A 12,551-nucleotide genomic window follows, 5' to 3' on the forward strand; every position below is an offset into this window, starting at 1 on the left:
TTTTCTTGGGTACGGTTTTGGTCACCACCTCCTGTACAGTGTTACAAACCTCCATCAGTAGTTTTTCAGGCAGTCTTGTCTGCCAGATCTAATCATTTAAATCTATTTGTCACCTCCATTGTATAATCATAAGAGATTTGATTTAGGTCATACCTGAATGGCCTAGTGGCTTTCCCTACCTTAAGTCTGAATTTTGTAATGAGCTCATGATCTGAGCCACAGTCAGCTCCTGGTCTTGTTTTTGCTGACTATATAGAGCTTCTCCATCTTTGGCTGCAAAGAACATAATCAGTCTGATTTCAGTATTGGCCATTTGATGATATCCATGTGTAGAGTCCTCCCAGGTATGGTTGGAAGAGGGTGTTTCCTGTGAACAGTGTGTTCTCTTGACAAAACTCTGTTAGCCTTTGCCCTGCTTCATTTTGTACTCCAAGGCCAAACTTGCCTGTTATTCTGGGAAATCTCTTGACTTCCTGCCTTTGCATTCCAATCCCCTATGATGAAAAGGACATCTTTTTTTGGTGTTAGTTCTAGAAGGTCTTGTAGGTCTTCATAGAACAGGTCAACTTCAGCATTTTTATATCAGTGGTTGGGGCATAGATTTGGATTACTGTGATGCTGAGTGGTTTGCCTTGGAAATGAACTGAGATCATTCTGTTGTTTTTGAGGTTGCACCCAAATACTGCTTTTCAGACTCTTGTTGACTACGAGGAGTACTCCATTTCTTCTAAGGGATTCCTGCCCACAGTAGTAGATATAATTGTAATCTGAATTAAATTTGCCCATTCCCATCCATTTTAGTTTACTGATTCCTAAGATGTCGATGCTCATTCTTGCCATCTCCTGCTTCACCACATTCAGTTTACCTTGATTCATGGACCTAACATTCCAGGTTCCTATGTAATATTATTCTTTACAACATCGGACTTTACTTTCACCACCAGGTACATCCACAATGGAGCATTGTTTCTGCTTTGGCCCAACTGCTTCATTCTTTCTGGAGCTATTAGCAATTGCCCTCTGCTTTTCCCCAGTAGCATATTGGACACCTTCTGATGTGGGGGGCTAATCTTCTGGTGTCATGTCTTTTTTCCTTTTCATATTGTTCATGGAATTCTCATGGCAAGAATACTGGAATGGTGTGCCATCCTCTCCTCCAGTGGACCACATTTTGTCAGAACTCTCCACTATGACCTGTCTGCCTTCTGTGGCCCTGCACAGCATGGCTCATAGCTTCATTGAGTTATGCAAGCCCCTTCACCTCAAGAAGGCTGTGATCCATGAAGGGATTATTAGATATAGGATTTGTAAATTGTCTCTCCTATTCTGTAGGATGTATTTTTACCTTCTTGATGTTATTATTTACAGCACCAAAGTTTTAAATTTTGATGAAATCAAATATATCTATTTTCTCTTCTTTGCTTGTGATGATGTATCTAAAAAGATATTGTCTAACTCAGAGTCGTGAAAATTTATTCTATGTTTTCTTCCAATAATTTTATAAATTATCTTTATAGATTAAGCTCTTACATTTGATTTATATTTTACTCATTTTGAGTTTATTTTTGTGTATGGTATGAGGTAGGGGTTCAACTTCATTCTTTAAAATGTGGATATTTAATTGTCCCAGCAACATCAGTTAGAAAGACTATCCCTCCCCTATTTGACTTTCTTGACACAGTTGTCCAAAATCAATTGACCATAAAGGTATGGGTTTATTTCTGGACTTTAAGTTGTATTCCATCGACCTATATATCTGTCCTAATGTGAGTGACACACTGTCTTGATTAGTAAAGGTTTTTTGTAAGTTTGAAATTGGGAAATGTGAGTTGAATTTGGCTCTTCTTTTTTAAGATTGATTTCCATGTGAATTTTAGAATCAGCTTGTCAACTTCTGCAAAATATGCCCACTGGGATTTTGATAGGGATTATTTTGAATCTGTAGATCAATTTGGAGCTATTGCCATTTTCTTGACTGGTTCTTTTATCATTATAAAATATCCCTCTTTATCTCTAGTAATAGCTTTTGTCTTAAAATCTATTTTGTTTACTATAAATTTGGCCACTCTAACTCTCTAATGGTTGGTGTTTACATGGTACACTTTTTCCTTTCAAACTCTTTGTATCTTTGAAGCTAAAGTGTGTCTCCTATAGACAACATATAGTTGGATCTTGTTTTTTTAATCCAGTCTCACAATCTCTGTTTTTTTTTTTAATTTGTTTATCTATTCACCTATGATGTTATTTTTGATATGGTTGGATTTGCGTATGCCATTTTGCTTTTTTGAGGGATATGTGACTGATAACTACTTTGTTTCTCTGTTCTTCCTTTATTGTGAATTTATTTTTGTAAATGGTCTGAGGTAGAAATTTAGCATCCAGACATTGAGTTAATTATGCTAGCCCCCATTTTAAAAAACTGTCCTTTTCTACTGAATTTTAATACTTGCTTCATCATATATATTGTTCCCATATATAGTTAGCTGTATTTATGAAAATTCCATTATATTCTATTCAGGTACGTGTCTGTCTTCTCTTGTGTCAATGCCTGCTCTTTAGTTTAAGTAAGTTAAGATAAATTCCAGCATCTTCTATAGCAAGTCCCTCTGTTTTCCTTCTTGTCTTGGACATTCTCATGCACTAATTGTTCATGTGAATCTTTGAAACCAAAAAGAAAACACCAGTGATAATCCTTTTAAAATTTCACAAAACATGTGCACACATACATATAAACACATTCACCACCTAATAATATGTTACATGTGAGGTTAAGGAACTTATTTAATGTAGAATCTGATAAGTGGCAACACAGTATATTAAAATGAAACAGAACAGAATGACTTATGTAACTTTCACCTAACAGTTTTTTTCTTAATATAGGGTGAATGCTATTGAAAGTAGTGCCATCAGGATGTTAAAAGAGAGAATGATTTCACGAAAAACTGACCTCATTCGAGCTTTCCAACTTCAAGACCGCAATAAATCAGGTAAAAAAAATTTAATGCTTACCATTTCTGAACATACCAGGTTCTATACAGATTAGTTTTCATTTTCTTTGCTGTCTTAAAAGCTCAGTTTTCTACTTTTACCACTGAAGGATGATAGAGATAAAATATAATCCATTATATGCTTGGAAAAAAGCATATTCTTCCTTTTCAATAAGCGTCTTTCAACTTAACAACAACAACCCTGAATTTGACTTCTATTCTGGTAGTATGTGAGACTAGATACTCTCAAAAGTCCTCCTGTTAAGAGACAGAGGGATGGTATGGGGAGGGATGTGGGAGGGGGGTACAGGATTGGGAACACGTGTACACCCATGGTGGATTCATGTTGATGTATGGCAAAACCAGTACAATATTGTAAAGTAAAAAAAAATAAAAGAAAGAAAAAAAAAAAGAGACAGATTCTAGAGGATGCAGGATTAAAATTAAAATTAAAATGCATTAAAATGCATTTATGAGCTTCACAGTAATTAAAGTAAATCTCTAGGCTATATTTCCTCTCCCTGCTAGTGGATTTTTAAAGCTGCATGTTAAAGCATGGAGCAGCAAGCAAGCATCATAGGCTCGATTGTCTTGGGGGCAAATGCTAATATTGCTGTAGCAGTCAATCTTGGGATTAACTGTAGGATAGTAGAAAAGATGAGTAAGCTGAATTTGAGACTTCCAACATTAGGCCTAGATCCTCAAAGTGACCAGAGTAATCCTAGGTCTGTAGTGCCCTGACTCCTGGCAAGCAAATGTAAATCCATGTTCATGGGAAGTATCCCTAATTTGCGCCACTAATATATCCAGAGAGTGAGATCAATTAATATGAGGTCGCAACCAAAGATCCCCAAACAAGGAGAGCATGAGTGAGAGTCAGCAGGAACAATAAGCAACAGATTTAGTTTCCCAAGGATATCATATATTGGGATTATCAAATGCAAAGTAAAAATTACTAGGGAAGAAAATGTTTAAAGAAATGAAAGATGGAGTCACAAGTATGCATTTTAAAATGATCTAAAGAACCATTTTTATTTTATATAGATATAAAAATAACTTGTTAAAAACCGTAATGAATGGGTTAAATACAAAATTAGATATTGCTAAAAAAATTAGAAAGATTAAGAATAAAATGTTTAATATACATCTAAGCATGGTCCCAGGAGGAGAGACAGTAAGAGAGAATATATTTTGCATGATAATGGCTGAGAGTTTTCCAGAATTGTTGAAAGAACTCATACTCACAGGTAAAGAGGAACAGTGATTCTCAAATAGGATAAATAAAATCAAATTCACACCTATACACACTTGTGGTGAAACTGCAGCACACCAACAGCAAAAAGAAAATCTTAGAAGCAACCAGAGGAAACACACATTGCTCAAGATACAACAGTTAGAGTGACATCAGACTTCTCAAAAGTTGCAACAGAAGCCAGTAGACAGTGGAATCATATGTACAGGTTGTCCCCAATTTATGGTGGTTTGACTTACGAGTTTTTGACTTTAAAATTGTATGAAAGCCATATGCATTGAGGAGAAACATATTTTGAATTTTGACCTTTTCCCAGACGGGCAATATATAGTATGATGCTCTCTCATGCTGGGTGGTAGTATTGAGCCACAGTTCCCAGCCATCCAGGTGATCATAAGGGTAAACAACTGATACATTTACAACCATCCCGTACTCATACAGCCAATTTTTCACTTTCAGAACATTATTCAATAAATTACATGAGATAGTCAACACTTTACTATAAAATAGGCTTTGTATTAGATAATTTTGCTCAACTCTAGGCTAATGTAAGTGTTTTGAGCACATTTAAGGTAGGCTAGGCTAAGCTATGTTGTTCAGTAGGTTAGATGTGTTAAATGCATTTTTTATTTATTATATCTTCAACTAATTATAGGTTTATTGGGCTATAACCTCATTTTAAGTCTAGAAAGATCTATACAAAACATTGAAAAAAAACAAAGTGGGAACAACTCTATTAATATCAGACAAAGTAGACTTCAAGGAGATACACATTATTAGAACTATAAAGAGATACTTTATAATAATACTCAGTTTTCTAATTGAATCCATTTGAAATGTGTATGTACCTATTTATATAGTCTCCTTAAAAACTGTGTAAAACAAAAATGGACTGAACAAGTAGAAGTTGAAAAATCTATTGTCATAGTGGGAGATTGTAACACTCTTTTCTCAGGAACTGAAAGTATAAACAGACAAAAGTTTAACAAACTTTTTGTAAAAGACATATGTTGAACTCTATCCAACATTGCAGAATATACACTCTTGTCAAGCATAAATGGAACATTTATGTTTGACCATTAAGTGGAACATAAAGCAAATCTCTACAAATTTTGTATTGGAAACATATAGAATAAATTCTCTGACATAGTGAAATTAACTACAACTTAATTACATAAGGTAGCTAGAAAATCCCCTTGGGCTTGGAAATGAGGAATACACTTCTAAATAACCTTTGTCCTTAGCAGCTAAGTGTGTGGTGAATGGTCTTGGTGGGGGTATCAAATGACTACTCTTTCTTGAAAGCAGTTTGGCAAAATATATCAGAAGCCTTAAAATGTACATACCTTTAGGTCTAGCAATTCTACTTCTAGGAATGATCCTAAGAAAATAATGGAATAATTTCACAGCCATTAAAAGAATGATGTAGGTTTATGTTTATTAACATAGATGCATGTCCATGATTGTAAGTAAAGAATCAGGTTAGAATATCTATGTTTGTTGTGTATGTGTGTGTTGCCATATGTAATACACATATATGAAACATATGGTACAACGTATATTTGGCTTTAAGAAATATAAAATATTGTACCTTTATATATGTCCATGTTTATATACATAGAAAAACAGTAGAAATAGTAATGTTTTCTGTTTATTCAAAATCCTTTCAAATGAGCATATCTTTAATAATCAGAAAGCAAAAGTATATTTTTAAATACTACATGTAATATTAGAGGATGAAAGGATACTACCTAAGAAAATGAGACATGAGCAATATGCTCAAATGTTAAAAGTAATCTTATCTTTTATATCCTTTTGTGTTTTCAAGTCTTCTATTATAATTATACCTTACTTTGTTAGTAAGAAAAAGGGAAAAAGATCTAGCATACCCAAATTCTGATCACTTACCCATAACAGTAAGGAAAAGATCCATGGAACCTCTAAGGCTTTCTTTAGTTAATCTTCCCTCAGAGCTGTGGGGTCTGGTAGACAGATGATAAAGGGTAGCAGAGGCACCCAGACCTCAAAACCCAGGCTGTCTGCTTGCTCCATTGATGAGGTTGCATTTTTTAAAAATCAACTTATCAACCAATTATATGGGCTTTGTTGTTGCCATTAGGAAAACTTTCAATGGGCCAGTGGGCTTTTTCAATGGAGAATGTTTTGGGGCTGAACTTACCATGGAGATCACTGAGTTCTCATCTGGTAACCACAGACAAAGATGGAAATATTGACTACATGTCTGGCTTCCAGGATGTCCACATTCAGAAACCTGTGAAAGAGGTAAGTGAAATAACACCAGTTAAAACCTGGCTGGCACTGAATATCCTCTGGACAACTTATGAGTTCCTTAGTTCTTTGAAAAAGTTGAAAGTGGAATTGGCTAGTGGATGGGCATGGCAGTCTTAGGAAAACAGCTAAGGGGGGGTGTTCCAGGTATGTTGTGATCTGTTCAGGAAATTTGTGTGTTGTAAGGATAGCCAAAATGAGAAGAATGAAAAAGTTTCTGCGAGCAAATCTCTGTCAAATATGTGATTCTTGTCTTAAGTTCTGTTCAGCAGAAGAGCAGATATGAAATCTGCATTTCATGTAATACACTTTTTAAAACACTCAACACACTCCTATTAACTGCCAGTAAGTATAGATACCAAGAAACAAAATTAGAGATACCAAGGGAACATTTTGGGCATAGATAGGCACAATAAAGGACAGAAACAGTATGGACCTAACAGAAGCAGAAGATATTAAGAAAAGGTGGCAAGAATACAAAGAAGAACTATACAAAAAAGATCTTAATGACCTGGATAACCACAGTGGCACGCTCACTCACCCAAAACCAGACATCCTGGAGTGTGAAGTCAAGTGGGCCTTAGAAAGCATCACTATGAACAAAGCTAATGGAGGTGATGGAATTCCAGCTGAGCTATTTCAAATCCTAAAAGATGATGCTGTGAAAGTGCTGCACTCAATATGCCAGCAAATTTGGAAAACTCAGCAGTGGCCACAGGACTGGAAAAGGTCAGTTTTCATTCCAATCCCTAAGAAGGGCAATGCCAAAGAATGTTCAAACTACTGCATAATTGCACTCATTTCACATGCTGGCAAAGTAATGCTCAAAATCCTTCAAGCTAGGCTTCAATGGTATGTGAACCGAGAACTTCCAGATGTACAAGCTGGATTTAGAAAAGGCAGAACCAGAGATCAAATTGCCAACATCTGCTGGATCATAGAGAAAGCTAGAAAATTCCAGAAAAACATCTACTTCTGCTTCATTGAGTATGCTAAAGCCTTTGTGTGGATCACAAGAAACTGTGGGAAATTCTTAAAGAGATGGGAATACCAGACCACTTTACCTGCCTCCTGAGAAACCTGTATGCAGGTCAAGAAGCAACAGTTAGAACCAGACATGGAACAATGGACTGATTCAAAATTGGGAAAGGAATATGTCAAGGCTGTATATTGTCACCTTGCTTATTTAACTTATATGCAGAGTACATCATGAGAAACACTGGGATGGATGAAGCACAAGCTGGAATCAAGATTGTCAGGAGAACTAGCAATAACCTCAGATATGTAGATGACACCACCCTTATGGCAGAAAGCAAAGAGGAATTAAAGAGCCTCTTGATGAAGGTGAAAGAGAATGAAAAAGCTGGCTTAAAACTCAACATTCAGAAAACTAAGATCATGGCATCCGGCCCCATCACTGCATGACAAATAGATGGGGAAACAATGGAAACAGTGACAGACTTTATTTTCTTGGGCTCCAAAATCACTGTGACTGCAGCCATGAAATTAAAAGATACTTGCTCCTTGGATGAAAAGCAATGACAAACATAGACAGCGTATTAAAAAGCAGAGACATCACTTTGCCAACAAAGGTCTGTCTAGTCAAAACTATGGCTTTTTCAGTAGTCATGTACGGATGTGACAGTTGAACCATAAAGGCTGAATGTCAAAAGAATTGATGCTTTTGAACTGTGGTGTTGGATAAGACTCTTGAGAGTCCCTTGGACAGCAAGGAGATCAAACCAGTCAATCCTAAAGGAAATCAACCCTGAATATTCACTGAAAGGACTGATGCTGAAGCTCCAATACTTTGGCCACCTGATACGAAGAGCCAACTCATTGGAAAAGATCCTGATGCTGGGAAAAATTGAAGGCAGGAGGAGAAGGGGACGACAGGATGAGATGGTAGGATGGCATCACCGACTCAGTGGACATGAGTTTGAGTAGGCTACAGGAATTGGTGATGGACAGGGAGGCCTGGTGTGCTGCAGTCCATGGGGTCGCAAAGAGTCGGACACAACTGAGCGACTGAACAACAACAACAAAGTATAGACTTATTGATATCTTATACATTAAGAATTTTAAAATTTAGAATTTCTTATTAAAATGGGAATACCCCAGGGAGAATTGTCAGACCTTCGGTACTCATCAGTAACTAGTTACAATATTGGGCTGAAAGTGAGCTGATGGGAACTAGGACTGGGGTGATTGTTTGCAGGGGAGATGAAAAGTTGATTAGAGAAAAGGAAGTAAATGTACACATGGGAAGCTAAAATATCCACAGGAAGGAGACTTTTGGCTTCACTTGAGAGACAGTTTACCATGGTGACTAAGCTCATAGGTCTTGGCTTCAGGCCAAGATTTAAATCTCACTTACCAATTATGTGAACCTTCTGAAACTTACTTTACCTGTTTGTCTTCCAGTCTGTAAAATGGGCACAATAATGGTTGTGTTCCTTGGGCCTGTTTTTGAGGACTGAATGAAATAATCCATAGACACTCTGAATGCAGAGCCTGGCACACAGGTGCTATCAATAAATATTGGCTATTGTTATTTACTCCTTCCAGATTCACTTTGGACCATCCTCTGAGGAACATAGGCTGAAGACACTACAGAACACAAGAGCATGGTCTTTTATCTGATTTAAGAGGGTTGGGTCTCCAAGGAAGGCTTGCCTTCTCAAATTTCTATCTAAATCACATACTCTGAATTGGTGACCATGTTGTGTGTTTGTTACTTTTACTAAAATTGATCTGCTATTCTGTATGTTTTAACATTTAGACAATCTTTATTTTAGGTTCAGTCTTCTCTAATTGAAACAGTGTACAGATACCGATCTGACCTGCAAATCATCTTTAATATCATTGACTCTGATCACTCAGGTAAATTTGCTTCGATTGGTTCAGTAGCAGTAGAAAGCAAAGGCTAGTCTGTTTATTTGAAACCAGAACTCTGTTTTCATCTAATGCATTCTTCATCCAAACTTGATTTAACTCAGGGAAGAGAGGAGAGCATGGGGATAAACTCATGTTTAATATTACTGTTTTTTTTAGTTTGGCCACAAACTCTCTATTCAAATCCATATGGTACAGGCTTATGTATCCATTAGTCAGATAAGACCAGCTCCTTTTATAAATCACCAGCACAGATGGAAAAAGAATTAACTGTCCATTTAAAAATCATAATTATTTCTGGCAATAAAAATCATTCCTAGAGTTCTGATTCTGTTTTTTGGACTGAGGACTATGAAAACTCTTTCTGCTTAGGTTTGATGCACAATTATTTATTTTCAAGCTTTAAAAAATATCATCAGATAATCTTGAAGCTTTAAAAAATATCATCAAATAATCCCCAACTGCAGAGAGCATTAAATACCAAAAAATCACTAATCAAAACACAAAAGTAAGTTACTGCCTATAGAAAATGGTGGAGCCATTGTTTACAATCCTCTTATTGAGTCTCAGGGCTAATTCTCCCTTTCCTTTGATGTAGCTCTCCTCTCTACCATCCTTCGTGTCCCTCGCCCTTAGGTTTTAGATCTTGTAATTTCTACATTACATGTATTAGTACCACAGTCTGCAGTCCCCTCCCCCACCTTTGGTTCACTGTTTACTCATTCCAGCTTTAGAATAATGGCGGATGCATGTTAATGTATGGCAAAACCAATACAATATTGTAAAGTAAAAAAATACTAATAAATTAAAAAAAAATCTCAGGATCACTTGGTAATTTAAACTGACATATTGTTTCTTTCATTTACAATCTTACTTTTCCATTTCCTTCAGTTTCTCAACGGCCAGGCATTTTTGTTGTTATTTAGTTGATAAGTCATGTCCGACTCTTTTGCTGCCCCATGGACTGTTGCCTGCCAGGGTCCTCTGTCCATGGGATTTCCCATGCAAGAATACTGGAGTGAGTTGTCATCTCCTTCTCCAGGGGATCTTCCTGACTCAGGGATCGAACTCATGTGTCCTGTATTGCAGGCGGATTCATTACCACTGGGCCCCCTGGGAAACCCCACCCCTCCCTAGGATGGGTCTTAAAAATGAATATTCACAGCCTTCTATATTCTTTCAGGCCTGATCTCCATGGAAGAATTTCGTAGCATGTGGAAACTTTTCAAAAGTCACTACAGTGTCCATATTGATGATTCCCAGTTTGATGAGCTCGCCGAAAGAATGGACTTAAACAAAGATGGAAGCATTGACTTTAATGAGTTTTTAAAGGCTTTCTATGTAGTGCATAAATTTGACCAGTTGAACAAATCAGACACCAAGCTTGCATAACAAGAATTAGGGCTTTCCCTCCTTGAAATAGTTGGCCCAAATCTCTGACACAGTCCTTACCATGACCCTTGAAATCCATACTCAACAGTAGACAGAAGTAGACCCCAATTTATGCCATAAGTAGATGTATAATGTGGGTATTGTAAGTCCCTAGTAAGCTGTTATTGGTAAGACTAGGTTAAATGTCAGCTTATAGAATTTGACTCCAGTAGTGGGAGTCCCACATTGTCGGGTAGAAACTGAATTTAAGCCTAGTGTTGGTCTCTTGGATGCCACCTGACCAGGAGACCTGAGCAGTTTGGAAACATATTGAAAAGAACCCACAGAACACCAGAGGAAAGTACAGCATCTGTGAGTGGCTGAGGGGTGGGAGGAGGAATACAAAACTATTAATGGAATAAAGTGTTTCCATCTTTAAACTGTAATCTTCTTTGGAGATACCATAAACCAGTGATTTTCTGTTGTGGGAGAACCACACTTCAGGGATGGGGGCCATATCAGAATCTTGGGGGGAGGGTGTTGGAGTGTATTGTTTGAAAAAGCATAATTTTTCTTGTCTATTGGAGATAAAAAGTGAATACATCCAGATGGAACCCTATAATTAATACAGTTTGACACCTTCATTGGTAAGATGGGGCTTGGTTGTGTATACATTGTGTAGTTTATTCTGCCATTCTGATTGCATATCAAACATAAGAGATTTCTACTAAAGGTGAGTGCATGTTTCATTTTTCTCTAAGTTTGGGAACTTCAGGATCTATCAATATGCCAGATTAAATATCAATATGCCTGCTTGCTACACACACCAGAAATAATGGATCACATGTAACAAATATCTTTTAAAAATGCATTGCTGAATTGGCAGGTAAGTAAAAGAAACCTCAAAGGCAAGGTGAAAAAAAGCATAATTAAATTGCTATTATGGTATTATTACTATGGTTTAAGTGATATTAGCTTTATTCAGTGATATTACATTTGGACAGGATAGACTTTAGAAAAGAATATCATTTGGATAAAAAGGTCATTGTTGTTGCTTAGTTGCTCAGACATGTCTAAGTCTTTGCGATTCCATGGTCTGTAACCCACCAGGCTCCTCTGTCCATGGTATTTCCCAGGCAAGAATACTGGAGTGGGTTGCCATTTCCTCTCCCAAAAGGTCACTACTGAATGCTAAAAGGAATGATTCACCAGGAAGATATAATAGTTATAAAATTATGCATCTAAAAACGTAGAGTTTTAAAAGTGATAGTGTAAAAATTGACGTAACTGCTGGGAGAAATTGATAGAGGGAGATTTTTAATATACATCTGTCAGTAATTGATCACTTACATAAAAAACTTGTGTATAGAAGATTGGACAACCTAATTAATTTACCTGATCATGTATGTGTATATGTATTCTGCAATCAGTTTTAGAGAATACACATTATTTTCAAGCTCATATGGAACATTTATAAAAACTGGTCATGTATTAGACCACAAAACATATATCAAACACTAAGCAATGAATAACAAAGATACTACATTTTCTGATCATGATGCATAATTTTCCTAGGGAAAAAAAGAATTTGCTACAGCTAACTCAAGAGCAATAGGGGAATCTGAAGAGACACATAACCATTAAAGAATGTGTCAATTTGGCTAGGCTGAACTACAGTTCTCAGAATTCCCTTTCTTGCATGTTTCTGTTTAAGGTGGACCATGGTGGAGATTCTTAAGAGATTTGGAAGGCAAAGA

General features: G+C 36.6%; 1 protein-coding gene across 37 annotated transcripts in view; it reads left to right on the top strand.

The window, feature by feature from the left end:
• PPEF1 (protein phosphatase with EF-hand domain 1) overlaps positions 1–11,234 on the top strand; it is a 158,281-nt gene extending 147,047 nt beyond the window's left edge. For all 37 annotated transcript variants that reach the window (XM_086387374.1, XM_086387360.1, XM_086387389.1 and 34 more), the window contains 4 exons: positions 2,881–2,987; positions 6,359–6,522; positions 9,327–9,411; positions 10,607–11,234. In XM_086387374.1, coding sequence (XP_086243500.1) covers positions 2,881–2,987; positions 6,359–6,522; positions 9,327–9,411; positions 10,607–10,815 — 565 coding nt within the window. In that variant the 3' untranslated portion in view covers positions 10,816–11,234. The remainder of the gene's footprint in view (positions 1–2,880; positions 2,988–6,358; positions 6,523–9,326; positions 9,412–10,606) is intronic.
• Positions 11,235–12,551: the final 1,317 nt, after the last annotated feature.

This window comes from Bos grunniens, chromosome X (assembly GCF_055505025.1).
Source record: "Bos grunniens cultivar Pamir isolate PY7600 chromosome X, Bosgru_T2T1.0, whole genome shotgun sequence".
NCBI lineage: Eukaryota > Metazoa > Chordata > Mammalia > Artiodactyla > Bovidae > Bos > Bos grunniens.